This window comes from Pseudophryne corroboree, chromosome 12 (assembly GCF_028390025.1).
Source record: "Pseudophryne corroboree isolate aPseCor3 chromosome 12, aPseCor3.hap2, whole genome shotgun sequence".
In the NCBI taxonomy this organism is placed as follows: Eukaryota; Metazoa; Chordata; class Amphibia; order Anura; family Myobatrachidae; genus Pseudophryne; species Pseudophryne corroboree.
This window is the reverse complement of record NC_086455.1, coordinates 116713554-116739726: the sequence shown is the minus strand read 5'-3', so window position 1 is coordinate 116739726 and position 26173 is coordinate 116713554. Positions and strand designations below refer to the sequence as shown.

The window sequence follows — 26173 nt, the reverse complement described above, 5'->3', positions numbered from 1 at the left end:
CGGTTGAACGCCGGATCCTGAAGGAAAAGGGCATTCCGGAGGAAGTCATTCCTACGCTTATTAAAGCCAGGAAAGAGGTCACAGCAACTCATTATCACCGCATATGGCGGAAGTATGTTGCATGGTGTGAGGCCGAAAAGGCCCCAACGGAGGAATTTCAACTAGGTCGATTTCTGCATTTCCTGCAAGCAGGAGTAAATATGGGCCTAAAACTGGGCTCCATTAAGGTACAGATCTCGGCTCTGTCGATTTTCTTTCAAAAAGAACTAGCTTCAGTACCTGAAGTTCAGACATTTGTTAAAGGAGTGCTGCATATTCAGCCCCCGTTTGTGCCCCCTGTGGCACCTTGGGATCTCAACGTGGTGTTGAGTTTCTTAAAATCACATTGGTTTGAACCACTAAAGACCGTGGATCTGAAATATCTCACGTGGAAGGTGGTTATGTTATTGGCCTTGGCTTCTGCCAGGCGAGTATCAGAATTGGCGGCTTTGTCCTGTAAAAGCCCTTATCTGATTTTCCATATGGATAGGGCAGAATTGAGGACTCGTCCCCAGTTTCTCCCAAAGGTGGTGTCAGCGTTTCACCTGAACCAGCCTATTGTGGTGCCTGCGGCTACTAGGGACTTGGAGGACTCCAAGTTGCTAGACGTTGTCAGGGCACTGAAAATATATGCTTCCAGAACGGCTAGAGTCAGAAAATCTGACTCGCTGTTTATCCTATATGCACCCAACAAGCTGGGTGCTCCTGCTTCTAAGCAGACTATTGCTCGTTGGATTTGTAATACAATTCAGCTTGCACATTCTGTGGCAGGCCTGCCACAGCCAAAATCTGTCAATGCCCATTCCACAAGGAAGGTGGGCTCATCTTGGGCGGCTGCCCGAGGGGTCTCGGCTTTACAACTTTGCCGAGCTGCTACTTGGTCAGGGGCAAACACATTTGCAAAATTCTATAAATTTGATACCCTGGCTGAGGAGGACCTGGAGTTCTCTCATTCGGTGTTGCAGAGTCATCCGCACTCTCCCGCCCGTTTGGGAGCTTTGGTATAATCCCCATGGTCCTTACGGAGTTCCCAGCATCCACTAGGACGTCAGAGAAAATAAGAATTTACTCACCGGTAATTCTATTTCTCGTAGTCCGTAGTGGATGCTGGGCGCCCATCCCAAGTGCGGTTTATCTGCAATACTTGTACATAGTTACTGTTAACTAAATCGGGTTATTGTTGAGCCATCTGTTGAGAGGCTCTGTTGTTTCATACTGTTAACTGGGTTTCATATCACGAGTTGTACGGTGTGATTGGTGTGGCTGGTATGAGTCTTACCCGGGATTCAAAATCCTTCCTTATTGTGTACGCTCGTCCGGGCACAGTATCCTAACTGAGGCTTGGAGGAGGTTCATAGTGGGAGGAGCCAGTGCACACCAGGTAGTCTAAGATCTTTCTAGAGTGCCCAGCCTCCTTCGGAGCCCGCTATTCCCCATGGTCCTTACGGAGTTCCCAGCATCCACTACGGACTACGAGAAATAGAATTACCGGTGAGTAAATTCTTATTTTTTCTGGAGTGATCAGAAGAAGTCAGTCTATTCCAGCCTTCAGCATGGCCAGTTTTTTCCTCTATTCTGCAAGAGGAGATGGCAGCTGGGATCCTTAGTGGTCCAGTTGTTTCTGCAGGGTTGGTATTGAGTGACCTGCGGTTGGGAGACCGCCAATCACCATACCGACGCCGGGATCCCGTCTGTCAGATTGCCAGCGGGAGGTGTGGGGGGGGGGGGGTCTGGGGATTGGCGCAACAAAGCCCCATGTGGGCTTGCTGCGCTTGCCACCCAACGGGCTCAGTGGTTTGCTGTGCTTGCCACAGGTTCTATTCCCACTCTATGGGTGTTGTGGGAATAGTCCATGTTGGACCGGCGGGCTAGTAAATGTTTGCGGCGCCGGTAATGTGACATAACCGCATCCCGCTTCTGCATTGTCGGTCTTCTTTCTATGTCAGCTCAAGTTGATCCTGTAAATGTAGTTCCAGCAAGGGGTACACGAAGTGCAGCCACCTTTCGTTCTTCCAGTGTTCCCTTGCGTCCTTATTTTGGTTCTTCTGTCCTTACGGTTGGAGCAGTTTAACCCATTGGGGACCAGAAGATCTGAAGTATATGACTTCACCAAGTGTTCTATCTTCTGCTGGCTATAGCTTTCACTGGAAAGGTTTTTGGAACTTGGAGGTTTTTTCCGCCATTCCCCTTTTAAAGTATTTAGGGAGGATAGGGCTGCGCTTAAGACAAAAGCCTTCCTCCCTGCTTTAGGTGATCTCCAAGTTTCACATTAGATTAGGATTTTGTCTATATGTTTGAATCTTTCCTTGGATGAAGATGGCTGTCTTCATTCCTGAATATACAGAAACAGGATTATCATACAACATACAACCAATATTTTTGTCTTTAATGATTATGCTAAGCACTAGTATGGCCGGTTTCTAAGCAGAAATTTGTCTGGTTATTTACTGCTGTCCTACGACATGTTTACAGCGAAGCAGAAGAGTGGTTTGCAAGCTAGATGGAGGATGGCTCAATCTACTCATTCTGTGGAGATTTTGTGGACAGCTAATCATGGTGCCTACACTTGGCACCTATGCAGAATAATCACCTGGTCGTCTGTGATGTTGGATAACTGTTCAGTGCTCTTGGTTTTCTTATATGCATCACGATGATCTTGTTTGGACTGTGTTGATTTCCCTCCTTTCCTGTACGAAGTCTCTGTCTTTTGGGCTTTGTTATAAAATAACTGAAACTACAGTTTAGAGACCGTGACAGCCACAATATCGTGGGGCAGGAGCACATTTCAGCCTGTTTTAGTGTGAAAGTAACAGGCTCATCACACAACTAGCTATACCCAGTGTTTCAGTGTCGTCGTCCCCCCTTCCCCCATGGAATCAGTCATAGGTATGTTTTTGATTTATATTTTCCATATTATAATTTTTGGTGAACGTATAATTACAGTACATAATGTAATAATTCACATGACCATTTTTGTCAGGAATCTGTCACATGTCCGCTGCTACAGTATACCCTCTATCTCTGCCAAAAAAAAAATATTTTTCATGATGGCTAAAATTGATACTTGTGATTATCTGAATGTATTTGCATTGGCCTTATTTTGAGTTATTTTTAAAAGTGAAATCTAATTGAATAATTTTTTAGGAATGACTTCTGTGGTGATTCAGCTTCCTGGTGCAATACAACTCAAAGGTATTATTGGCAATGGTCCTGGCCCCATCACTTTATCTGCTGTACCTGGCACCATCTCTGCATTGGCACAATCACCCCCTGAGTCGGGTATGTATGCATTTCGCTGAAGTGTTTGTCGTAAACAATCCTTTCCAATTCATTCAGAAGTAAATTGGTGCACCGCCATATTTCCATGAAAGTCCTTACAACATCCTAAATCAATAAGGCTGATTTTAAAAAGTGCCAAAATCCAGTTCTAATACGGTTTATCTGGTCATCTATTGGGGACACAGGCTTTGACACTGGGTAAAGGTGGCTGAGCTGGAGTCTGGGCACCAAATAATTGTTTCTCTTCCCAGCAGCCCAGGATCCCTCCCCTCTGTACCCCAGCCCAAAGGTGAAGTTTTGTGCTTACAAGGCACAGCACAGGGCACTGTTTCCAGGGTCTGCATATAAGCAGTCTACATTTTAGTTGATATATTTTCATTTCTGTTATTTTTATTTCTTGCTAGTGAGTGGGCAGTGAGTCAGCATCCTATAGATCGATCTCACTGCCACAACGGCGGCTGCAGTACTAGTGATAGGGTCAGTGACCTTGGCCAGGCTCCACAGCCGGATGCAAGAGGAAGCCAGTACACATCGCGGCTGTCACCGCTGGTGAGGGAGACCACCAGCGGCGCTGCCAGTGGGGGGCCCAGGTTGTCACTAGACCACCAGGGCAGTTTCTAGGCAATGGAGCACTATATTAGCTGTGGCTATTGCCCTTTGATCCATGCCAGAAGCAGGAGGCAGGCTTTCCCTGTTTGCCTCTCCCAAACACTTTGGCGTGTTCCCTCACTGGAGGCATCTCTCCACCGAGCTCACTCAGAGATGCTGTGCAACCATTTTATTCACTGCCTGCCACAGCGCCTCTTCTGAAAGAAGCACTGGTGCCTTGTCTCCCAGTATACCTCATTCTCCTGGTCAGGTTATACAGTCCGCTCCTTCCTCCCATGTAGGGGTTTGGTTTGTTCATCACTATATGCCCATTTTTCTCTTTCATCCACTAGGGGACACTGGAGATCTAGACAGCTGGGGGTGTGAAGGATGCAGACCGGAGGTAGCGCAATGTAGTTAAAAAAAAAAAAAAAAAATTATGCACAGCTGGCTCCTCCCCTTCACGGCCCCCGCCCATCCCTCCGGTTTGAAAAATTGTGCTGGAGGTAGCAGCACAGGAAAGGAGCTTTTGCTCCATAAGAAGATTTTCTTTCTATATTATTATTTCTGTGGGCTGATCCAACCTAGCTGGAAGGAGGGTGAAGACTGTACGAACAGTTTCAGTGAGATAAAGATCTCAGTGGAAGGGAACAGCATCTCACAGAGAGGATCTGAAGTAAAGATCACGGGTCTGTGAGTAATAGCAGTTAAATCCCTAGCAGGCATGTGTTATCCTCCCCGTGGCCAACGTTAATTAGTTACTATAGGGAGGAGCGGAGCTCATGGAGGGGGATCCTGCGGCAGGGCCATACATGCAGCCAGGCAGAGGGCTCCGCTGCGGCAGTCACATCCAGCGGGGGAAACCGCAGACACAGACAGGCGCGCTGGTGGATAGACACACTGCTGGCAGAGATGCGCTGATAGCAGGCGGATGGGAGCCGCTCAGGTAATCTAATGGGACCTTCTCTCGGCGGGCAAGCTGATTGTTAGGGGCTAATAGGCAGTGTGGTTATCACCGCGCTGTTAGTGTTAGGGCTGCGAAGTGACTAAAAAATTTCAGTGGTGGCCATTTTGTTTTTTCAGTTAGGCGCGCTTTTAGAGCGGGCAGCCCTCTCTGAGGGGGAGGTCATAAAGATTTCTGTCAGAGGCCACAATGGGAATTGCAGCCAAAACAGAAACCGAGGCTTTAGTACAATAGTTAATAGCGCTGACTCTGAAGTTAGAACGTTTTATAAGGCTCTATTACTAAAGATCTTTCTGAAATACAGTATTTAAGAGTTTATTTTTCTTCAAAAGGGACGCTGTTGACAAGTCCTGAGAAAGAGGAGCAACAGAATTTTCTCACAACTCAAGCTGTTTCAACAGTTGGTGGTTGTAAACGTCAGGCTGTTTAAAAACATTTTTTTCTTTACTTTTTAATATAATTCCAGCTGTGTGTGTGTCCCAATTTCTCATTGCTCCATATATCCCTACGGTCCTTTTCCTCCTATTATAATAAGGTGAAAGTACTGCTTGTGTGTGTGTGTGTGTGTGTGTGTGTGTGTGTGTGTGTGTGTGTGTGTGTGTGTGTGTGTGTTTTAACATGTCTAAAGCACCAACCAAGACCAAAAAGACTAGCTATGTTAAAATGTGGAAAAAAGAGCACTAATGTTGGCAGGTCCGGGGTGTGCGACACATGTTTGTGATTGGATGCTCAACCAGGGAGCAGTGGTCCGTCCGGGTCATGGGAACATGCCCTGGCAGCTATTTCTAAGGAAATGGTGGAATCCCGCAAGCAACCAAGTGATATTATCAGCAGTTTCTTTGTAAATGTGACCAACGCTCTACTTATATAAGTAATACTGGGGTGGCAGCAGTACGTGTGAGAGGTTAAACCCAGAAACCTCCAGTATTTAAAGTTCAAACAGGATTTACACAACTGCGCCTACTTGCAAAATAAATTGTCAGTATAAGTGAAAGAACCACGGAATAATATGTAGTATGAAAAATACTGACGTTTATTTGTATATAAATAATATAGGGTCAAAATTTGCTTTTACCCAAATGTATGAAAAAAATGATAGTGATAATCATGAAGTTGGGCAAAGAATGATGATAAAGAAAAAGAAAAGAAAAAAAATATAATATAAAAAAAGAAAATGAAAAATATAAAGTGGAAATGAAAAAATTAGAAAAAATATATGTCTAAGTCCCAAAATGTCTGGTGTGAGCAGAGTGTGGCGTCCCACCTCTTTTCCACCTTATTGTCGTTTTTTACTATCCGGTATCACAGTATAGATTGATATTTCTGGATTAGCAGGAATGTTGAATTCCACAGTTAGTCACAGTATCGCTGTGGGGTACCCCAATCTGGACAGTGGTGGGATGAGGTGATCAGGGTGAAGGTAAAATTAAATATCCCCGGACTCCCCGCTAACCTCCTCCGTCCTGTGCAGCAGGAGACGTCCGCAAACACAGACGTCTGCCAGTGTTCAAAACCGGAGGGACGCGGTCATGCCTCTGGGGGGAAGGTATCGACGACTTCTGGACCCACAAGGGGACTGTCCGCCGTGAACCTTCCCTCCTACGGGGTGTATTACCTTCCTCAAGGACTCCCTGAGGAAGACCCAAACGGGTCGATACGCGTTGGAGAAGGAACTGAGCATTGCATCACCATTCTCCATATCATCTATAGAAAACAACAGTATTTTGAAATATATCTGGACGGAACAAACTGATTCGCAAGAGACACTGTGGAGGAGAAACGGAGCCGCACGGCCGAGAGGACACAGACCTGAGAGCGGAGCGCTGATCGTCAGGCTGAGAGAAGACAGAAGAAAGGAGTGGAAGTGTGTAACGGGATCGAGCGCAGGAGAAAAGGTAATACACCCCGTAGGAGGGAAGGTTCACGGCAGACAGTCCCCTTGTGGGTCCAGAAGTCGTCGATACCTTCCCCCCAGAGGCATGACCGCGTCCCTCCGGTTTTGAACACTGGCAGACGTCTGTGTTTGCGGACGTCTCCTGCTGCACAGGACGGAGGAGGTTAGCGGGGAGTCCGGGGATATTTAATTTTACCTTCACCCTGATCACCTCATCCCACCACTGTCCAGATTGGGGTACCCCACAGCGATACTGTGACTAACTGTGGAATTCAACATTCCTGCTAATCCAGAAATATCAATCTATACTGTGATACCGGATAGTAAAAAACGACAATAAGGTGGAAAAGAGGTGGGACGCCACACTCTGCTCACACCAGACATTTTGGGACTTAGACATATATTTTTTCTAATTTTTTCATTTCCACTTTATATTTTTCATTTTCTTTTTTTATATTATTTTTTTTTTTTTTTTTTATTATTATTTTTTTTTTTTTATTATTATTTTTTTTATTTATCATCATTCTTTGCCCAACTTCATGATTATCACTATCATTTTTTTCATACATTTGGGTAAAAGCAAATTTTGACCCTATATTATTTATATACAAATAAACGTCAGTATTTTTCATACTACATATTATTCCGTGGTTCTTTCACTTATACTGACAATTTATTTTGCAAGTAGGCGCAGTTGTGTAAATCCTGTTTGAATATTATCAGCAGTGTTCATTCCAAGAGTGGACAACTGGTAAGCAGATTATCTCAGTCGTCAGGATTTTCATCCAGGAGAATGGGCTTTACATCCAGAAGTGTTCCAGATGTTGGTCCAGCGGTGTGGTTACCCACAGGTGGATCTAATGGCATCTCGCCAAAATCATCAAACACCTAAGTATGTGTCCAGAACAAGAGATCCAAAGGCAGTGGCACTGGATGCTCTCACAATAGCCTACCCGTACAGCCTCGTTTATCTATTTCCACCATTTCCGCTGCTTCCTCGGTTGCTAAAGCGGATCAAAAGAGAGTCCACGACCATCATTCTAGTGGAACCTCATTGGACTCTGAGAGATTGGTTCTCGGATCTCTGCGGTCTACTCGCAGACGGTCCGTGGCCGCTTCCGCTATGTCCAGACCTGCAACAGGGACCCGTTTCTTGACCCCGATTTAACGCGGCTGTGTTTGACAGGGTGGCTTTCTGGAATGCCCTCTCTTAAGACGAGAGGACATTCCAGAGTCTGTTATACCAACCATGATACGTGCTAGTAAAGCCAGTTACAGCAGCTCATTATCACAGGATTTGGCGATCTTATATTGGTTGGTGTGAATTTCGGAAGTTTCAGACATCTTCTTTCAAGTTATCCCGTCTTTACTGTTTTTAAAGACTGGGGAGCAGATTTATTAAGCTTAGTGAAGTGATAAAGTGGAAGGTGATAAAAGGACCAACCAATCAGCTCCTAACTACCATGTCACAGCCTGGGTTTGAAAAATGTCAGGAGCTTACTGGCTGGTGCGTTATCACCTGCCACTTTTTCACTTCACCAAGCTTAATAAATCTTCCCCCCCGGGTTAGATGGAGAACTACGTTTAGCGACACTAAAGGTGCAGTTATCTGCTTTGTCAATCTTCTTTCAGCAGCGTTTGTTTGGCTCTTTTGCCAACAGTGCAAACTTTCCTGCAAGGTGTCCTTAAAGTTCAACCTCCGTTTATACCATCCACAGCTCCACTGGACTTGAATCTAGTTTTAGATTTTTTACAGTCTTGAATTTTTGAACCCTTACAACAAGTGGATTTTAAGTTTCTTTCTTGGAAACAGTTTTTCTCCTAGCCTTAGCTTCGGCAAGGCGCGTTTATGAATTGGGTGCGTTGTCATGCAAAGCTCCGTATCTAGTGTTTGATGATGACAGTGCGGAACTTCGGACGAATCCTGCTTTTCTATCAAAGATAATATCACATAAATCAACCAAAGTTTTTTTAGAAGATTCAGAAACTCCAGCTTCTTTGAATGTGGTTCGTGCGCTTCAGATTTATGTAGCTCGAACGTAAAACAGGTACATTGTTTGTTCTCTATGATGCAGTCAAGGTAGGTTGGCCAGCTTCAAAACAGACCTTGGCTAGATGGATTAAGCTGACCATTCCTCAAGCTTACTTTCATGCTAGTCTACAACCAGCTGCATCCATTTCTGCACATTCCATGGGAACGTCATGGGCAGCAGGTCGTGGGGCTTCCATGTCGCAACTTTGCCGTGCACATGTTTGTGCGGTTTTACAAATTAGATACTTTTGCGGCATCAGCATCTACAGTAGCTTTGGCCGTCTGGTGTTACAGGTGCCAACCAGCTATTCCGCCCAAGGGGACAGCTGTGGTACGTCCTAAGAGTACTCCAGTGACCCCTAGTGGACGAAAAAGAAAATAGGATTTTGGTACTTAAACCAGATAAATCCTTTTCTTTGAATTCATAGGGGGCACTGGACGCCCGCCCAGAGCAGTTTCACTTGTCTTGTGGTAAGTTCAGTTTATCTTATGGAACACATTATCACCTGCTTGTTTGACTGTTAAGATGATTGTTTTCTGTCTAGTTGTTTGTTATCTTATAATGTTATATGTAATTCTCCATTGTTCATCCTCTCGCTCCTGTTCGGCTCAGCAAAAAACAGTGAGGCATCTTGGGAGTGTGGAGGGGGAGGAGGGTTATTTATTTAAATGTGCCTATCCCTGCTAACGCCCCGTCCATATCCCAAGAGTACTCCAGTGCCCCCTATGGATTCAAAGAGAAGGATTTATCTGGTATGTACCAAAATCCTAATATCTGCCTCACCTGCAGTGCACATGGTTTTACCCATTAGCTAACAAATTTGCTGCTGCAATCAGGTCTGAATTAGGCCCCCAGTGGCTTCCTCTCAGGAGGAGTGTGAGGTGGACCCTTTCTGGGAGGACACTTCTGCTTGGGAGGTGGAGGAGTCTATTTGTATAGCTATGGAAGCAGAAGGATTTGTGGCTTCCATAGATATAAAAAAACATCTACCTCCATATGGCAGGGACATCATCATCTTTTGCGCTTTGCAGTAGGTCCCTGACATTTTCAATTTCCAGCTGTCCCATTCAGTCTCTTCGTGCCTCCCCGGGTGTTCACAAAAATCATTGCCCACATGGTGGCCTTACTGAGACGGAAAGGCGTCAACATTATTCCTTATTTGGATGACCTGTTACTGAAGGCTCCCTCAGAGCTCTTTCCTCATCAGCACCTTTAGCTCGCCTTGGACCCACTTCAGTTGGATAGTGAACTTTCTCAAGTCCACGCTTCTCAGAGAATGGTGTTTCTGGTCTGCTTTTCGACACCAGTAGTCAGCGAGTTTTCTTCCCCGAAACAAAGTTCAGGCTATTCGCTTCAGAGTAAAGTCCCTTTGCAATTACCACATCTCTGTTCTACGGTGCATTACATTTTCGGCAAGATGGTGGCTTCCTTCGAGGTGGTGCCGTTCTTCCAGTTTTATGCTTGGAAACTCCAATCTCAGATTCGACTGTGTTGGTCACGGTCGAGTGCGCGGTTGGACTGACAACTTTCCGCTTCCCTGTTCAATCCAGCCAGTCTCTTCACATCCCCAATCGGGTGCTCCCTTTAATATCTGGACCTGGGTGATTGTCACCACTGACGCCAGCGTCACGGGCTGGGGGTAGATGTTTCATGCTCGCCACTTTCAGGGTATCTGGTCCGACCGGGAATTGGCTCTTCCAGTCAGCATTCTCGAAGGGCGTTCAGACTTGCCCTGGTTTGGGTGCAGCGATTGATCCAGGGACATCAGTCGTACAATGCGATTGCGGTAGCCTTTATCAACAATCAGGGCGGCACTTGCAGCTGGAGGGCCACGAGAGCGGTCTCTAATATCCTCTATTGCAGCGGTGGCCAACCCGCGGCTCTCGAGCTGCATGCTGCTCTTTCATCCTCCGCATGTGGCTTGATGCGCTCCCGGCTACCGCCGCCCGACGCAGCCCGGAACACACAACTCTATACGCCTCCTCCGGTGGCTGTGATTATCTTCAATTTAGCGCCGGCCGGTGAGCCGGTCAGTGCTCACGGACCGGCAGCTCAGGGTCCTGATTGGCTGCCGGACCTTGAGCTCCGATTGGCTCACGGCCCGGCGCCGAATTGAAGATAGTCACTGCCGCCGGAGAGTGAGTCTGAGGGGCAGGAGAGGCGCACGCTGCGCTCTCCTGCCCTCATACACAGCAGAGCAGCAGCATGGTGAGCAACTCGGGGGGGGGGGGGGGGAGCGCACTGTGGGGACATATGAGCTGGCACTGGGGGTATATCTGACACTGCAGGGACATATGAGCTGACACTGGGGGGGGAGCGCACTGTGGGGACATATGAGCTGGCACTGGGGGCATATCTGACACTGCAGGGACATATGACCTGGCACTGTGGGGACATATGAGCTGGTACTGGAGGCATATCTGACTCTGCAGGGACATATGAGCTGGCACTGGGGGCATATCTGACACTGCAGGGACATATGAGCTGGCACTTGGGGGGGGGGCACACTGTGGGAACATATGTAGCTAGCACTGGGGGCATATCTGGCACTGCAGGGACATATGAGCTGACACTGGGGGGGGGGGGGGGCACTGTGGGCATATCCGACACTGCAGGGACATATGACCTGGCACTGTGGGGACATATGAGCTGGTTCTGGGGACATATCTGACTCTGCAGGGACATATGAGCTGGCACTGGGGGCATATCTGACACTTCAGGGACATATGAGCTGGCACTGGGGGGGGGGGGGGAGCACGCTGTGGGAACATATGTAGCTAGCACTGGGGGCATATCTGGCACTGCAGGGACATATGTAGCATGCACGGGGGGCATATCTGGCACTGCAGGGCCATATGAGCTGGCACTGGGGGGGAAGGGGAGCACACTGGGGACATATGTAGCTGGCACTGGGGGCATATCTGGCACTGCAGGGACATGTGTAGCTGGCACTGGGGGCATACCTGGCACTGCGGGGACATATCTGTAGCTGGCACTGGGGGCATATCTGGCACTGAGGGGACATACATGTAGGTGGCACTGGGGACATATCTGGCACTGGGGGCATATATGTATATGGCACTGGGGGTATATATGTATATGGCACTGGGGCATATCTGGCATCGTGGGGCATATGTATAACTGGCACTGTGGGGCATATCTGGCACTGTAGGGACATGTGTATCTGGCACTGGGGACATATCTGTATCTGGCACTGGGGCATATCTGGCACTGGGGGCATGTGTATCTGGCACTGGGGGCATGTGTATCTGGCACTGGGGGCATATGTATCTGGCACTGTGGGGGCATGTGTATCTGGCACTGTGGAGTATATGTGTACCTAGAACTGTGGGGCATATATGTATCTGGCACTGTGCGGGCATATATGTATTTGGCACTGTGGAGGCACCCGTTTGGCATTTTTATATGTATGTGGCACTGTACTCGGGCATTATATGTATGTGGCACTGTACAACATGACTAAAAACGGGGTTATGACACAAGGTCATACTCCTACAAACGTCATACCGAAAGGTGTGCGCACAAAAATGGGGTGTGGCTTTGTGACAACTAGGCCACGCCCCCATTTTTGCGCGCGCATGATAGTGGCTCTTCCCCTTGACTACAGATCACTTCTGGCTCTGCTTCTGATTGGTTGGCCACCACTGCTCTATTGGGTAGAACATCTTGGCGGTATATATACCGAGGTGGAGAACAGTCTTCACACAGTTTATTCGGGTTCAACCAGAAGGTGTTTCTGATTCTACTGTCCCTCTGGGGCACTCCCGACTATGGTGGCCAATCCCGGGATCGGCGGAATCCCGCGATTAAGGGCCAAAAATGGCCGGGATTGGAAGCTCCAATCCCAGGGATTGAGGGATCAGCGTTGAGCATCCACAGGACGCTCAGACGCTGCCTGGCTTCCTTGCTTCGGCTCCCCAGCGCAGCGTGAGAGGTCACGCTGCGCCGCCAGCAGCGATCAGAAGTTGTTCTCCCCCGCCCCCCGGAATATGGTGAGTTATGTGTGCGGGACGTGGAGGGGCGAGGGGGCGGCCACATAGCTAAAAGCCAATCCCGGGAATCCTGGGATTGGCCATTTTTCAATCCCGATACCCGGGATTGAAAAAATCGCCCGGGATTGGCTTCCCATCTCACCTGAACAAATATATCTTCCTCAGTACGGCTCTCTTAAGAGCCAAGGGCTTATCTCTGTCAGTGGTTCAGACTATGCTACTGGCTCGGAAACTTGTGACATCCACAATCTATCAGCATGTTTGCATTTCCTGGTGTTCCTGTCAGCGGGTGTTTTTCGTGTGTCACGTGTCTTGTTTTTTCTCCAGGATAGTCTGGAGAAAAGGGGAAAGACCTCCATCTTTCCTGTTTGAAGGAGCAGGTTTCAGCCTTGTCGGTCCTTTTTTAAGAGGAGGTTAGCAAATATTTCAAATGTCCAGATCTTTGTACAGGGTGTTCTGCATATACAGGCTACCTACGTTCCTTCTGTCCCTCATTGGGACTTGAATTTGATTCTGACAACTTTACAGAAGCCTCCTTTTGAACCTCTGGATTTGCATTTTTTTTTACTCTCAAGGTGTTTTTTCTTTTGCCCATTGCATCTGTTAGGCGAGTTTTGGAATTAGCAGCACTGTCCTGTAAATCCCCCCTCTTCCCCCCCCTTGCTCATTTTCAATGCAGGTAGGGGGGTTTTATGGACTAAGGGATATATGCAATTGCAGTCGAATTCCGGCCGGAATTCGACACAATTCGACAGTCGAATCCCGGCCGCCGGGACCCGAATTCGACAGTCCTGCTGTCGAAAAACGGACCAATTGACGATAGTGTGCGTCCTGGATTCGACTTCATGGATGGCACAAATGTGTTAAAAAAAAACCTGAAAAAAATAGCATGGGGTCCCCCCTCCTAAGCATAACCAGCCTCGGGCTCCTTGAGCCGGTCCTGGTTGCAAAAATACAGGGGGGGGGGGGGGGGGGGGGAGAATGACGGGATCCCCCGTATTTTAACAACCAGCACTGGGCTCTGCGTCCGGTACTGGTTCCAAAAATACGGGGGACAAAAGACGTAGTGGTCCCCCGTATTTTAACACCAGCACCGGGCTCCACTAGCTAGAGAGATAATGCCACAGCCGGGGGACACTTTTATACCGGTCCCTGCCGCCGTGGCATTAAATCCCCAACTAGTTATCCCTGGCCGGGGTACCCTGGAGGAGTGAGGACCCCTTAAGTCAAGGGGTCCCCTCCCTCCAGGCACCCAAGGGCAGGGGTGAAGCCCAAGGCTGTGTGTGTGTGTGTGTCCCCCTCCCATCCAAGTGCGGCGGATGGGAGGCTGATAGCCAAGTCTCAAAAATAACCAAGGGGTCCTCTAAGCGGACTATTACTTCCTCACAATCCACCAACGTCCCAGGCTCCTCCTCTGATGAGGATGGCGTTTATACTGACCCCACAGATTCTGATCTTGACGCTTCTGATGGGGATCTGTTTCACAGGTGGATGTTCCTGACTTGTTGGAGTCTATCAGGACCAGTGTTCAAATTACTGATGACCCAGTGCCTGATGCTGCCCCTAAGAAACCGGACAGGTTTAAACGTCAGAAAGTGGTTAAACTAGTTTCTGCTGCGGGGTACACTGGGCTCCACAAGGATTGGACAATGGGGTGTGTAGAGTAGGATCTTGATCCGAGGCACCAACAGGCTCAAAGCTTTGACTGTTACAGTGCCGCCTCCTATATCACCCCGCCTCCCAGCACAGGAGCTCAGTTTTGTAAGTTGGTGCTCCAGTAAGCAGGCACTTAACAGGGGGCTGCTCCAAGCAGCCCTAAGAAAAGCTTTTTATGAGGTAAAAAGTGAAGACTTCATGGGCAGCAACGGTGGTAAAAGTCTTGTAACATACACTGCTGCAGTTCCAGCTCTCCCCAGCGGCGCTGTACACTCCCGAGCCCTGGTTACCGGGTACCTACAGCGGAGGCTCCGGTTTTCTTCATGTTAGACACACGGCTGGGGCTCTCCAGGATCGCGTGGCCGCGCTTCAGGACGTGGTAAGTGGGTCCCGCTTGTGGGACCCGGTCTTTATCGCGATCCGGCGCGGTCAGTGGGAGGCGGGCCGCGCGCGCTGGCGGTGGACACTGTGGCAGTACAGGCGATCCCACTGGATCACCAGGGCATGGGCGCAGGTCAGGTTTTCTCTCTAAACCAATTGTTATATCACCCACAGTACCCGGTGGTTTTGCCAGCAGAGGGGATAAGGCTTAGACCTGAAGCCCCAGCCCCAGGGCGCCATTTCTAGCAAGTGTTCCCGCCCTGGAGCTGCATATGTCTTTTCCTCACTCCCTGTCAGTGTCTGCGGCGCCATTATCCCTCAGCTCACCGTTCCTGGGACTGCTTGGGCAAATCCTCCTATGTAAAGCCGCCTGGTTGTCAGCGCTGTGCCTTTACATGACACTTAAGTATTCTACCTGCCTTTTTAGACAGTGATAGTTAAGAAAGAGTGCATTTAGTCAGGGTTTTATAGTACAATTACCCTATGATATACATCCAGTTCTTACTGTGTACTGTTATATCTATTGTTATATAGCTGTGTAAGCTAGTCCAGCGCAGTATTATTGTCAGTAATAACCTCTGCATTGTACAAACTGTGACTTTCTGTGTGTGTGCATTTGATAGCTGAGTTGTGTCCATTTCGTGTCTTTCACTCAACCTGCTATCCCTATATTTCATAACCTGAGGGGGCTTGGTGCGTCAGGTGTTATCTAATATAGGATTTTCACAAAGATATACCGTATTACGTATTTTTCTCTGTGATTTAGTCACCATATCTCTCCTTTATCTCTGCTAGTGCTGACTACACTGCGCAGGGGTTTGGGTTTAGAGGTATAGTGCTGCTGATAATTGTACTGTGTTACCTGATACTGCAAGTTATATCATGTCTGCTTCTGAGGGTAACGGTTCTGGGGCTGAACACACTGCCGGTGTTGCTGAAGCCGCAGATAACTGAGGAGAATATAGCAGCTTTGGGCTCTGGTTCTGGGGGCTCCTTGCCCCCCAGTGGGACGGTGGCAACGGGGACAAATAATGACCCGCCATGGGCCGCTTTTTCCACGCTTCTGCATACGCTAGTTCATAAACTGACACCCCCTATGGGACCCCCAATGCCGGTACAACCGTATGTGGTCCTGCAGCTAACCCGCCATGGGCGGACGATTTATCTGCTCCATTAAAGAAGTTGAACCAGTCCTTGACTATTAAAAAGTCTGACCCCTCGTGCCAGAGCTGTCTAAAAATTGGGAAACGCCTCCTCCAGTGGACTCACATGTGGCTAGGATGGTGGTTTCCTCAGCTCTACCTGTCACTACCGTCACGTCTCTAAAAGAGCCTACGGATAAACGTGTGGAGGGTTGTCTGAAAGCAATTTACACCCTGACGGGTGCTGCATAAAGGCCCACTATTGCAGCTACATGGGCTGCAGAGGCTATTGAAGCATGGGCCTTGGAGTTAGAAGCTGAAATCTCTTCTGACCATGCTAGACAATGCTTGTCATATATTGTCACAGCTTCTCGATATATTAAAGTGGCGGCTTCTGATGCCGGTATCCTAGCAGCCAAGGCCTCTACTACGTCAGTCCTTGCTCGCCGGATATTGTGGCTGAGATCCTGATCTGTGGATCTGGACTCTAGAAAAACCCTGGAGGTACTCTCTTTCAAGGGAGATATTCTGTTTTGGGAGGACTTAAATAAGATAGTGGCTGACTTGGCTACTGCCAAAGCTGCCTGTCTGCCTAATACCGCTTCTTCTGTGTCAAAGGCTAAAGGTACGTCCTTTCGTCCTTCAGGTAAAGCAAAAGGTCAGGCGTACCATAACCAGGCCTGCACTTCCAAACCTGGTAAGCCGAAGCCCAAAAGAGCCTGGGCTGCCCGTCAGCCAGCTGCCAAGACCGATAAGCCTGCCGCATGACTGGACGGGATCCCAGGGTGGGGGGCCGGCTTCTAGGGTATACACAGGAATGGTTGAAGACCACTTCAGATGCCTGGGGTACGTGAAGTAGTCACTCGAGCTTACGCCATAGCCTTCAAAAACCGACCCCCTCATCGATTTTGCCAGACAGACACCCCTTTGGACCAGACAAAGGCAAAAACTCTACACTCGGTGGTACAGACCCTCCTGGATACAGGAGTCGTAGTACAAGTGCCTCTTGCTCAGAGGGGCCAGGGGTACTGTCCTCCGCTGTTTCTAGTCCCGAAACCAAATGGGTCCTCCCGGCCCATTCTCAACCTCAAGGCATTGAACAGGTTTGTGAAGATTTCCAAGTTCCGTATGGAAACCCTTCGCTCTATAGTTCTGGCCTTGGAACCTGGGGACTACATGGTCTCCCTGGATATACAGGATGCTTACCTGCATATTCCTATAGCAGTGTCACATCAACAATACCTGACGTTTGCTATTGGCAACATCCATTACCAGTTTCGGGCATTACCTTTTGGTTTAACAACGGCTCCGCGAGTCTTCACCAAAGTTATGGCGGTGATGACGGTGGTACTCCACCGTCAAGGGGTCAGGATACTGCCGTATCTGGACGACTTGTTAATTCTGGCAAATTCCCCAGATCTTCTCATGCGTCATCTGGATATGACTGTCCGGTTTCTACAAGCCCACGGGTGGCTCATCAACTGGAAGAAGTCATCCCTGATCCCTGCTCAGAGCATGGTGCATCTGGGAGCACTATTGGACACTCACAACCAGCGGTTGTTCCTGTCTCAGGAGAAAGTCCTGAAACTTCAGGACAGGATTCGTTGCTTCCTATCTCGTCCGCAAGTGTCGATACATTCGGCGATGCAGGTGCTGGGCCTCATGGTGTCAGCATTCGACATGGTGGAGTACGCTCAATTTCACTCTCGCCCTCTCCAGAGGCTGATTCTAGCCAAATGAGACGGCCTGCCTCACCGGATCAGGTCTCAAATGATCTCATTGACTCCGGAGGTCCGTCTGTCGCTGCTCTGGTGGCTCCGGGACCAACAACTGTGCAGGGGCCGTCCGTTCTGGATACCCGACTGGGTCCTGTTGACGACCCAGTCTAAGAGGTTGGGGCGTGGTGCTGGAGCAACACTCCCTTCAGGGGCGGTGGACCAAGGAGGAGTCCCTCCTCTCGATCAATATTCAGGAGTTGCGGGCTGTCTTCAAGGCCTTGAACCTAGCCCAGCATTTAATTCAAAACCGTCCTGTTCAAGTACAGTCGGACAACGCCACCACAGTGGCTTACATAAATCATCAAGGCGGCACTCGAAGCCGCCTAGCAATGAAGGAAGTCTCACGGATTCTACAGTGGGCAGAATGCCATCTACTGGCCATATCGGCAATATTCATTCCGGGAGTCCTGAATTGGGAAGCGGACTTTCATAGTCGTCGGGACGTGCATGCCGGCGAGTGGGGCCTCCATCCAGAAGTGTTTCAACTTCTAGTGGAAAGGTGGGGCCTTCCAGACGTAGATCTGATGGCGTCTCGACACAATCACAAGGTTCCGGTCTTCGGAGCAAGGACAAGGGATCCTCAAGCAGCATTCGTGGATGCGCTGGTGGTACCGTGGAGGTTTCGGCTACCGTACGTGTTCCCTCTGGTGTCACTCCTGCCCAGGGTAATTCGGAAGTTCAAGCAAGAAAAAGGAATTCTGCTTCTCATAGCTCCAGCGTGGCCCAGACGGCACTGGTTCTCAGACCTGCAAGGCCTATCATCAGAGCGTCCAATTCTACTTCCACAACGCCCAGACTTCCTCGTTCAGGGCCCCTGTATCTACCAGGACCTAGCGTGGCTCTTGAAGCTTCCGTCTTGAGGGCTAAGGGTTTTTCTGAAGAGGTCATTAAAACGATGTTGCGGGCCCGGAAACCGGCTTCTGCTCGGATTTATCATAGGGTCTGGCATTCCTACTTTGTTTGGTGCGCATCTAACAATTATGACGCTTCCAAGTTTAGTACAGCCAAACTTTTGGCTTTTCTGCAGCAAGGCCTAGATTTAGGCCTGCGTCTGGCCTCCCTCAAGGTTCATATTTCTGCCTTGTCGGTGTGGTTTCAGAGAAAAATTGCGACTTTACCTGATGTTCATACTTTCACTCATGGTGTGTTGCGTATCCAACCTCCCTATGTTCCGCCTGTGGCTCCTTGGGACTTGTCGGTGGTTTTGGAGGCGTTGCAGGAGCCTCCATTTGAACCTCTTGGTTTAGCTGACCTTAAGTGGCTTTCCCTTAAGGTGGTGTTCTTGCTGGCTATTGCCTCTGCTAGAAGAGTGTCGGATCTGGGTGCCTTGTCTTGTAGTTCCCCATATCTGATTTTTCACCGTGACCGGGCGGTTCTTAGGACTCGTCCCGGATATTTACCTAAGGTGGTTTCTTCATTCCACCTTAATCAGGAGATTGTGGTTCCGGCCTTTGTCTCTCCTGATTCGTCTCCCAAAGAGCGGTCTTTGGATGTGGTACGGGATCTCCGTATCTATGTGAAGAGAACTGCCTCCATCAGGAAGTCTGATTCTCTCTTTGTTCTGTTAAGTTTTCACAAACGTGGCTGGCCTGCTCACAAGCAGACCCTGGCCAGATGGATTAGAATGGTGATCGCACATGCTTATGTACAGGCTGGCCTTACAGCTCCTGCTACGATCAAGGCCCATTCTACTCTGTCGGTTGGACCTTTTTGGGCGGCCCGCCATGGTGCGACCCTTGAACAATTGTGCAAGGCGGCTACGTGGTCCTCAGTGAACACGTTCATAAGGTTCTATGCCTTTTATACATCTGCCTCCCAGAATGCTTCCTTTGGACACCGGGTTCTTGTGCCCGTTACAGTGCGTCCCCTCCCATAAGGAACTGCTTTAGGACATTCTCCAATGTCATTCCCTGTGGAACCCAGTGTACCCCGCAGCAGAAAACGAGATTTATGGTAAGAACTTACCATTGTTAAATCTTTCTGCGAGGTACACTGGGCTCCACAGGGCGCCCACCCCTGACGCACTTAGCTTCTTTGGGTTGGTATGGCATTAGTCGTTGACACTTTCTCCTGTCGTGAGAGTGTGGTGTATGTGGCTACTAACTGTTGTCGTCTCTTTTGCCTGCTACTGCATTGGACTGGTTAACAAAAACTGAGCTCTTGTGCACGGAGGCGGGCTTATAGAGGAGGCGGCGCTATGCATTCTGGGAACAGTCAAAGCTTTGAGCCTGTTGGTGCCTCTGATCAAGATCCTACTCTACACCCTAATGTCATTCCCTGTGGAGCCCTGTGTACCTTGCAGAGAGATTTAACAACTGTAAGTTCTTACCATAAATCTCGTTATTTCTTTGTGTCAATGATAAGTTTAGGGTCTTAAAAGTGTATAGTATAACAATCATATTGTAAAAATAGGAGAGCAGGTTTAAATAAATATATAAGTCCCCTCAATAACATGTAACTGCTAAAAGTGTACATTTCTCCCCTTCTTTTAATCAATAATTATGACAACCTACCCCATATATTATTGTCATGTTTTTATAAATATTGAATTTCAGCTTCATTTCTGTGTGTGTTGCGTTTAAACTTCTAAAAATCAACATTAAGGAGGAGATTCAGATGTTTGAGAAGTCAGTTGGGAGTCCGTTTTTTCCTGTCTATTAGATAGGAAAAAACAGACACCCAACTGAGTTTTCAAACATTTGAATTCCACCCTAAATGTAACACGGGTCACATGGAATGACCCAGCTGTTTTATGCCATCTGCTGGTGTAACAGGGAACATACTTCCACATACTTCCACTGAGCTCAGTGGAGGGCTTTTGTAACTCCCTCTCCCAACAGTTGAATACCCCTATAAATGTCTTTAGCCACTAATTCAGGTAAATATTACATCAGTGAACACCTTTAGATGGAGATAGAGAAAGTAGTGATTTATTGATGTATGGCTTTCTTAATTATGCATTTACTCCTCTTTGTGTCTTTTATTGTAGATGATCTGTCCATGATGCCAAAGATTGTGAATGTCACTTCTTTAGCTAATGATGTCTCCTCAGATTTGAGCAGAGAATTGGGAATGTACACACCTGTGGTTGAAAAGGGCACCAAATGTGATGCACACACACCTTTACCAGAGCCTGCAGTGGAAGATATCATGTCTTTCCAAGCAATGAATGAAGTGTCTTCTATGTCATATGTACCATCTATGTCCATCCTGCTTAACAATGCCGAAGAAAATTTTCCTGATTTGGAAACACAAGGTCCAGATGGTGATCTTATAGACCATCTCCCACTGAGTGTCATCAGCAGCACTAATAATGAGATATCTTCAAAGAGTGTCAGTATGGATCATTCTTCCTTTAGCAAATTGTCAGAAAATTTTAAAGATTCTGAACTTGAGCTAGAGCTCAATAAATTATCCTGTGCCATTGATAATGTAGGGCTAGATCCCAGTGCGTTATCTGATGTAATTGGTGATCAGGAAGACGCTGATGAAACGCTTACATCTCTTCTCAATGAAATTGCTTTACTTAATCAACAGTTAAACAATGACACCGATGATTTGGACTCCGACTTTGCAGGATCAGACACCGTGTCCCGGTGCAGTGTGAGCAAGTTTACAGATGGGGATTCTTCTCCTTTCTCTTTTGGAAGGTTCAGGGAACTATCTGAAACAAGAGAGAAGAACATTTCACTTAGTCCTTTGTTCCTGCAGCTAGAAGAGGGAGAAATCCAGGAAAGTATCAAACATAATGATGATGGAGGTATTGTGGTTTTTGAAGACATTGTTACGAAAGAACCATTGATAAATGTGGTGGAGAAACCGTGTGGGGTCCAGAAGCCTCAGGTTACTGTGTTATCTTGTCAAACAACTGAGAAACAATTGAGCTCCGGATCAGATGTACTTTGGAAACCAATGCCCAAACTGGCACCACTTGGATTAAAATCTCCTACATTGACGAGTGATCAGAAGATATTGGGAAGCCTACCGATGCCCACATTGGCATCGGTGGCAATGAGACTAAATCCACCAAAACCTGCAGACTAGACAGAATTTGAGAGCGTTTTTCCTGCTTGACATGTAATATAGCAATCCTAATTGGTACATGGTGCAAAAATCCTCCAGCTACTTGAAGTATACCCTTAGTATTGTTTGTTACGTCCCTATTAACAATGCTGGTGCTGAACACTATAGCATACGGCAACCTGGTTAGGTTCATCAGAAATGCAGACGGCCATTGTATGTACTGCACCTAGGCTGTGTTCTGAAATACTGTAAATCATGTCTTACTTCTCCAGCAAACACACAATATGAAGCATTCCATATGGAACTTTGATACATGTCTCCTAATACTGGAACCCAGTTGCAGATTACTCTGGTTTAACCACAGGTGCCTCAGTCTAATCACTACAGCTGAATCTGCAGCCAATCACTTTTCTACATGCACTTTACAACATATGTTGTCACAGCTTACCTAATATTGTGGACAGTATTCGATTTCCTTCGTCACTCCCCTCCCTCTTTTACTTGGCATGATTGTCATCACTGCTGCTTCAGTGGATTAAATAATCATCACTCTTACAGTATATAGGACTTTGATGCTGAAGAAAGTGTATATATATATTTTTGATAAACTTTTGTACACAGGATTTTTTTTTACTCTGATTATGTATTGCTCCTGTAAATATGAAGTGTATGATTTATGGTCTGCTCTCATTTCTTTGGGCTTATTCAGTATAAATTATGATTGTTTGCCTCTGTTGTAAGGGGCCCTCAAGTGAGTAGTGTTTGTAGCAGCTGTCTGTAGTCTGCTTTTCTTGCTGTTCTATCTTGAGGAAATTTCTGATTTAATATGAGTTTATTATGACAATTTGTGTTAGGGTTTCTGTTTTTTGTTTGCAAAGTGGGGACGTATTTCGTAAGTGGTCTCACAATTCTGCATTATGATGTGGCTGCACACGTGATGTGAATGTGCAGCACGAATGGCCTGTACGTCTCTCTAAAGCAATAATGCATACTAACCATATGTAACTGACTTCAATGTACAACTAATGCTGTTTTGACTACTGGTATAAATCGGTCATCTTATAAATATGCAGTTAGAGAAATCTATGATTTATATAGTATGCTAGATCAGGAAGACAGTACAAACGCCTAAGACTAGGTCTTCTTTTATGTGTTCTGTAACGTTCACATACAAAATTCTAATTGGTGCTAAATAAAAGCTGGACAAATTTATAAATAAAACTGCCTGTGTGACTCCAGATTATTTTTGTAACTTGTATAAGGCTTCTAGTATGACTATTTATAAATGTATATACTGTAGGGAGGGGGGGGTGTATATGTGTGTGTATAATAAATATATATTTCTCTTACGTCCTAGAGGATGCTGGGGTCCACAGTACCATGGGGTATAGACTGGTCCACTAGGAGCCTTTGGCACTTTAAGAGTTTGAGCGTGTGGGCTGGCTCCTCCCTCTGTGCCCCTCCTACCAGACTCAGTTTAGAAAATGTGCCCGGAGGAGCCGGTCACAGCTAGGGGAGCTCTACAGAGCTTTTCTAGTCAAATTTTATTTTAGAGTTTTTCATTTTACATGGAGGCTGCTGGCAACAGCCTCCCTGCAGCGTGGGACTAAGGGGGTGAGTAGTGTCCGCCCTGCGGGGTCTGAGCCACTTACTCCGCTGACAGGACACTGAGCTCCTGAGGGGATAGATCGCTCCCCGCCACAGGGGAGTGCTCACCCCAGCAGCATGCCGCCACCACCGTACAGAGCTGAAGATCAGTGGCGAGTGAGTCCTATTACTGTGTGTGGGCTGGCTCCAATCTCTGTGTCTCTTTTGCCATTTGGGGGGGGGAGGAGTCTGTCTGCCCTCCCCTGTGTGTGTGGAGTGTTTTCTGGTCTCCTTTAGCTATGTCCAGGGACACAGTTTCATATGCTGCGGAGGTTATGTCCTCCCAGGATGATCCCATTCCATGTAATCAGGATAGCACTGGTTTAGCACAGATTCCAGCAAAGGAACCTGAGTGGTTTTCCTCTATCAAATCTTAGATTTCAGATAGGGTTGCAAGTAATGAATCCGCAACTCAGGTATTACAGAACTCTGTGGCAGTATGGCCCGATTCTGGTACCTCAGAACGCTCTGCTATATACCCCCATAAACGTGCGCTTGTTTATGTCATGCAAGATGACACGGATAGCGATTCTGATACCACAGACGGTAATGGGGATGTGTTGCGGGGGTCTGCCTCTTGCAAAGGGGGTGCAATTGATGTTAGAGGCTATCAGGGATGTGTTGAATATTAATGATACCACACCTGAGCAGATTGAGGCTTTTTTCACTGAAAATAAGAAAGCCTCGCTAACCTTCCCTGCGTCAAAGGAATTGAATGCTATATTTGAGAGAGCATGGGAAAACCCTGAGAAAAAATTCCAGATCCCTAAAAGGGTCCAGGTGGCGTTTCCTTTCCCTGAGGAGGATAGGAAAAAATGGGAAAACCCACCAATTGTTGACGCATCTGTGTCCAGACTCTCCAAAAAAGGTGGTTTTGCCTTTTCCGGGATCTACCGCCTTAAAGGAGCCGGCTGATCGAAAGATTGATAATACACTTAAATCAATGTACACCGTTTCGGGGCCATATTGCGTCCCACTATTGCTAGTGCATGGATTGCAAAAGCTATAGGGAAATGGTCAGGCACCTTACTTGAGGATTTGGATACAATGGATAAGGGTGATATTGAATTGTTTTTGCGTAACATTCACGATTCAGCAGGTTTTATGGTAAAATCCATGAAAGACCTGGGTTCCACGGTTGCGGGGATCTCTTCCATGTCTGTTTCAGCTCGCCAGGGACTGTGGCTGCACCAGTGGTCGGCCGACGCGGAATCCAGGAAAAGTGTGGAGTCCTTACACTACACAGGTCAGGCTCTCTTTTGGGAAGCTTTGGATGCGTGGATATCCACGGCTACGGCGGGTAAGTCTCCGTTCCTTCCCTCAGCTGCACCTGCTCCAAAGAAATCCTTCTCTTCATCAGCATCGCAGTCCTTTCGGCCTAACAAGCCTAAAAAGGCCAAGCCATCCAATGGGGGTCATTCTGAGTTGATCGTAGCTGTGCTAAATTTAGCACAGCTACGATCTTCCTTGACATTCGGGGGTACGCCCAGCACAGGGCTAGGCCGCCCCGCATGTCAGTCCAGCCCCCCCTCGCAGAAGTGCAAAGGCATCGCACAGCGGCGATGCCTTTGCACTGCAAGAGTAGCTCCTGGCCAGCGCAGCTTTAGCGTGCTGGCCGGGAGCTATTCATCGCTCCCCGGCGAAGCTCAGACAGTTCAGTCACGTCTGGGTATCGACCGGCCTGGATCCCGGGGTGATAGATTGTGAGTGATAGATTGTGTCCCAGGGATACAGGTTGGAATTTCAAAATCTCCCTCCTCACCGATTTTTCAAATCAGGCTTGCCAGCTCTGCTGGCGGACAGGACTGTCCTACAAGCAGCGGTTCAGAAGTTGGTGGAGGCACAGGTCATTGTGCCAGTGCCTTCTCATTCGCAAGCCGTGGGTTACTATTCAAACCTTTTCGTGGTACCGAAACCGGAGGGTTCGGTCAGGCCCATTCTGAACCTAAAATCACTGAACCCTTTTCTGAAGGAGTTCAAGTTCAAAATGAGTCTCTCAGGGCGGTGATATCATCAGGTCTGGAATAGGGGGGAATGCCTAGTATCCCTGGATATCAAGGATGCGTACCTCCACATTCCGATTTGGCTACCACATCAGGCTTATCTCCGTTTTGCATTACTGGACTGTTATTTCCAGTTCCAGGCCCTGCCATTCGGCCTCTCTATAGCACCAAGGGTGTTCACCAAGGTGATGGCGGAGATGATAGGAAACGGGGTGAACACCATTCCGTATCTATACGATCTACTGATAAAGACATCGTCCAAGGAGGAGCTGTTGCAGTCCATTGTACTCACGACCTGCCTACTCAGAGTCCACGGTTGGATTCTGAACCTTCCAAAATCTCATTTGGAACCAACCCGGAGGTTGTCTTTTCTGGGGATGATCCTTGACACCGAAGTGCAGAGGGTGTTTCTTCCACAGGACAAGGCGTTGGTGATACAAACAATGGTCCGGTATGTCCTGAAGCCAGCCCTGGTGTCGGTTCATCAATGCATTCGCCTTTTGGGGAAGATGGTGGCCTCTTACAAGGCTCTCCAGTACGGGAGGTTCCATGCTCGGGCCTTCCAACTGGATCTCCTGGACAAGTGGTCAGGATCTCATCTACACATGCACCAGAGAATGTCTGTCGCCAAAGGCCAGGATTTCACTCCGCTGGTGGCTCCAATTGCCTCACCTTCTGGAAGGCCACAGGTTCAGGACTGGGTTCTTCTGACCACGATGCAAGCCTCCAGAGC

The 26173-nt window shown here is 47.9% G+C and overlaps 1 protein-coding gene across 12 annotated transcripts in view; it reads left to right on the top strand.

The window, feature by feature from the left end:
- Window positions 1-23011, top strand: part of MGA (MAX dimerization protein MGA) — a 428176-nt gene extending 405165 nt beyond the window's left edge. For 11 of the 12 annotated variants that reach the window (XM_063947912.1, XM_063947915.1, XM_063947916.1 and 8 more), the window contains 2 exons: window positions 3184-3318; window positions 20757-23011. In XM_063947912.1, coding sequence (XP_063803982.1) covers window positions 3184-3318; window positions 20757-21811 — 1190 coding nt within the window. In that variant the 3' untranslated portion in view covers window positions 21812-23011. The remainder of the gene's footprint in view (window positions 1-3183; window positions 3319-20756) is intronic. The other variant, XM_063947913.1, reaches the window with a different exon arrangement.
- The last annotated feature ends 3162 nt before the right edge of the window (window positions 23012-26173 follow it).